Here is a 3,403-nt window from a genome sequence, read left to right on the forward strand (position 1 = left end):
ATTATTTTGTCTGTTAGCTCCTGCAATGTTTTACAATGAATTTTAGATTCCTTGCATTGGATTACAACATATGTCTTTCACTCAGTGAACTTTGTTTCTATCCATATTCTGAATTCTACTTGTATCATTTTGGACATCTCAGCCTCAGCCTAGTTCTAAACACTTGAACAGGCTGGAGAGTTGATGCAGTCATTTGGAGGAAACAAAGGGCATGCTGACTTTTTGAGTTTTCAGTGTTCTTGCACAGATTCTTCCTCATCTTTATGGGCTTGTCCACGTCCAACCTTCAAGGTTGCTGACCTTAGGACAGGGTATTTTTCTTTTATTGTATTTGATGACCTGAGTATTTGATTGTGGTGTAAAGCAGATTCAGCTAACTGGCTTTGTTTTTGGAGGATTTTAGGGGGTCAACATTCAGCTTCCAATCCCTGTATTGTGTGGAACTTGTATTGGGCCCCAACTTTGTTCTCTGGCTCATCCAGGTTTGGAGTCCACTGCACTGAGGGAACCAAAGTGCGGCAGCTGTGGCAGAGTGCTAGTGGATACAAAAGTGCCTGCCTCCCTGCAGGCATTTGCCCAGTGGTAGAGACAAGACAGCCTGTGTGGGGGCCAGAGGGCCCCTGCTGTGTGCTACTGCACTGGAGGTAGTGTTGGTTCAGGGCAGGGTGCTGGCCAGTGCAGGTCTGGGTGCCTTCTCCATGCCACCCTAAGCAACAGTGGCTGCTGAGGCTATGAAGGGTCCCTTTTTCTCTGTGCAGCATTAGCTGAAGGGCAAGGTGCTGGTGGGGTGGGGTTTTTGGTTCTGTGCCTGCCATGGCTCCGACTTCAATGGCAGTTTGTGTGGGATGAAGTGTGTGCTACACTCCCCTGTAGCAAAACCCACCCACACACACCAGCAAATCCATGTAGAAAGTTTCTGTATAAAGAGCTGCAGTATGCAGAGGCAATGTAGAGACCAGTGCATGCCCAGAGGGGTCACCTTGCTGCAGCTCTCCACTGGTCACGCACAGTCCACTGGCATAGAAGCTATGGTGTGGGCACCTGAGAGTGCCCTGTAAGCAGGTATGGCCAGGCTGGGGCCCTGGGAGAGGCAAGTAGACTAAGGAATGCTGAGGTCAGACCAGCTTCATCTCGTGCAACAATGTCCAGCAAAGATCAGGTCTCAAAGGAGAATTTTCTCAAAAGTGAAGCCCCAGCACAGCACAACTGCGCTACAAAAACATGGCCAGATTTATTTATTCAGCAAGTCTCATTTTTTAAGAAAGAAACCCTTAGACCTGATCTCTGCTGGGCAATCTTGCATATGAGATATGGCTGGTCTGACCTCCACACTCCTAAAGTGCTGGGATAAAGTGTCTCATAAGAGCAAGTGGAGCCTAGAGAGACACCTGTCCCTGCCCTCTGGGCTTCACATTGGCTGGCCTGCTGCTCCCCCACTTTGCTTGTCTCCTGGGAGCTCAATTCCAGAGACATGAGTTAGCCATCCTTAGTGTAATCAGCCCAGGATCGAGGGTCTGTGTTGTGGGCCCAAGCCAGGGTTCCCTGTCTGGTGATGAGCAGTGGGGGGGTGTGTGGTACCCATGGGAGATGGACTGCCTTGTTCCTTGGGTCAACTGCGGCTTTTTGAGGATGTCAATATGATACTTAGGTTCTTTGCTCCCTTGATATTCTGATGGCAGTGAGGGTAGTTCCACTGCAGAGGCAGTGGCAGAGAGGATTTCAGTTGATCCTGGAAGCTCTGTCCAGAAAACTGCCAAGTTGCTACTGGCTTGATAGCTCCAGTGAGGGGCTGGCTACAGACCCAGGCCAGCAGGACCTGCCCATCAAGGAGATATGGAAACTGGCACCCATGTTCGGCCACTTTTCCATAAGGCTGCTGTGGTATGCTGGGGGTCCACTCCAGTCCCTAATTGTCTCATATCTTCCAGTGCCTGAAGGTATCACCGAAGGCTGTGAAAAGGCAAAGAGGATAGTCTGCCTCTTCCTCTGGGAGCTCTACCACTGAGGTATAAACCTGTTGCCAATCTGAACACACCAACAGGAAGTGTCTGGAAGCAAGTTGAGAAGTCTTTTCTAGTAAGGATGAACAAGAACACAGACTTGCTTTTAAAAAAAGTCTGGCCACGTTTTTGTAGAGCAGCTGTGCTGTGATGGGGGTTCACTCCTGCCCTGGTAGCCTCAGACACTCTGAAGCCCCAAGGCTGAAATGGCTGAGTCGCCCAAACACCAAAGATGATAGTCTCGTCCTCCCCCTGGAAGCTGACTTAGGGAGGCCAGAGAAACACCTGTCAGTCAGAGAACAGAAGTGAAAGCAGCCAGAGACCCTGGTTGAAGGGCTCCACCCAGTGGTTAGAAATGTGGTTGGGGACTGACTTAAGAGTTTGGCCACGTTTTTGCAAGGTAGCTGTGCTGTGCTGAGCTACCACTTCCAACCCTGGTCAGCTTGGGTTCTCCAAGGCCCACAGGTCAGAATGGCTAGTCACCCAAACAGCAAAGTTGGTGGCCTGCCCCTCTCTGTGGGAGCTCTGTCCCAGAAACGTTTCAAATCTTCGTTGGCTGGAGAACACTGATGGGGGTGGCTGTAGGCCCCAGGTGAGAGGTCCTGTTCAGTAAGGAGGAACAAGATCAGGGGCCTGCTTACAGAAGCAGTCTGGCCATGATTTGGTAAAGCAGCTGTGCTGTGCTGTGGGACCTCTTCTGCCGCTGGTCGGTTTGTACTCTCCAATGCCCGCAGGCTGGAATAACTAAGTTCCTCCAACAGGAAAGATGGCAGCCTGCCCCATCTTTTCTCTCAGAGTTTATCTTCTGTGATGGAGTCGAATTTTTAAGCTATTAATTTTACTGTAAGCATTACAGTTGTTCAGAAAGAATCTCACCATTATCTTTTAGGTAAGATATATGAGAATTCATTGTCTCCTGTAAATAAACATGTTCATGTCTTGTTCTCTGAGAAGAAGTCTCTCTCTGCTACCTGGCTTTGGTCACAATCATGTAGAGCAGTAGCCAGTCTACAATGACATGATTGAATTTCCATTTACAGTGTTTCCTAGTTGTGTCTTACATTCTCCAGTTCAGAACTGACCACTTTATTCTTCGTTGCCAAAGTGTTAAGCTGTCCACTGTACTTAAATATTGTTTTTGTTCATTTTTCCCTTATCCAATTTTATAGCCTTTAGAATATCAGCATTATTTCCTTTCACACTTTCAATGTCCTCCAAAACTTTATTTTCCCTTAGCTGGTTCTGATGTTTTATTGTGTCTAGTTCCAGTCCTAGCATGGCAATTTCTTCCTGCAACCCATGATTTTCATGCAAGAGATCTTTTTCTTTCTTATGGCTAAGAGAAATCTAAGTCAACAAAGGAAACTTTTACTTAGCACAAAACAGAATGACATAATTTCTTC

General features: G+C 47.7%; 1 protein-coding gene across 1 annotated transcript in view; it reads right to left on the minus strand.

The window, feature by feature from the left end:
* Positions 1-3,114: 3,114 nt before the first annotated feature.
* LOC108297694 (POTE ankyrin domain family member J-like) overlaps positions 3,115-3,403 on the minus strand; it is a 35,263-nt gene continuing 34,974 nt past the window's right edge. The window contains exon 9 of the mRNA XM_037735536.1: positions 3,115-3,347. Within this exon, the coding sequence (XP_037591464.1) occupies positions 3,126-3,347 (222 nt within the window). The 3' untranslated portion in view covers positions 3,115-3,125. The remainder of the gene's footprint in view (positions 3,348-3,403) is intronic.

This window comes from Cebus imitator, unplaced genomic scaffold (genome assembly GCF_001604975.1).
Source record: "Cebus imitator isolate Cc_AM_T3 unplaced genomic scaffold, Cebus_imitator-1.0 Scaffold829, whole genome shotgun sequence".
Taxonomy (NCBI): domain Eukaryota; kingdom Metazoa; phylum Chordata; class Mammalia; order Primates; family Cebidae; genus Cebus; species Cebus imitator.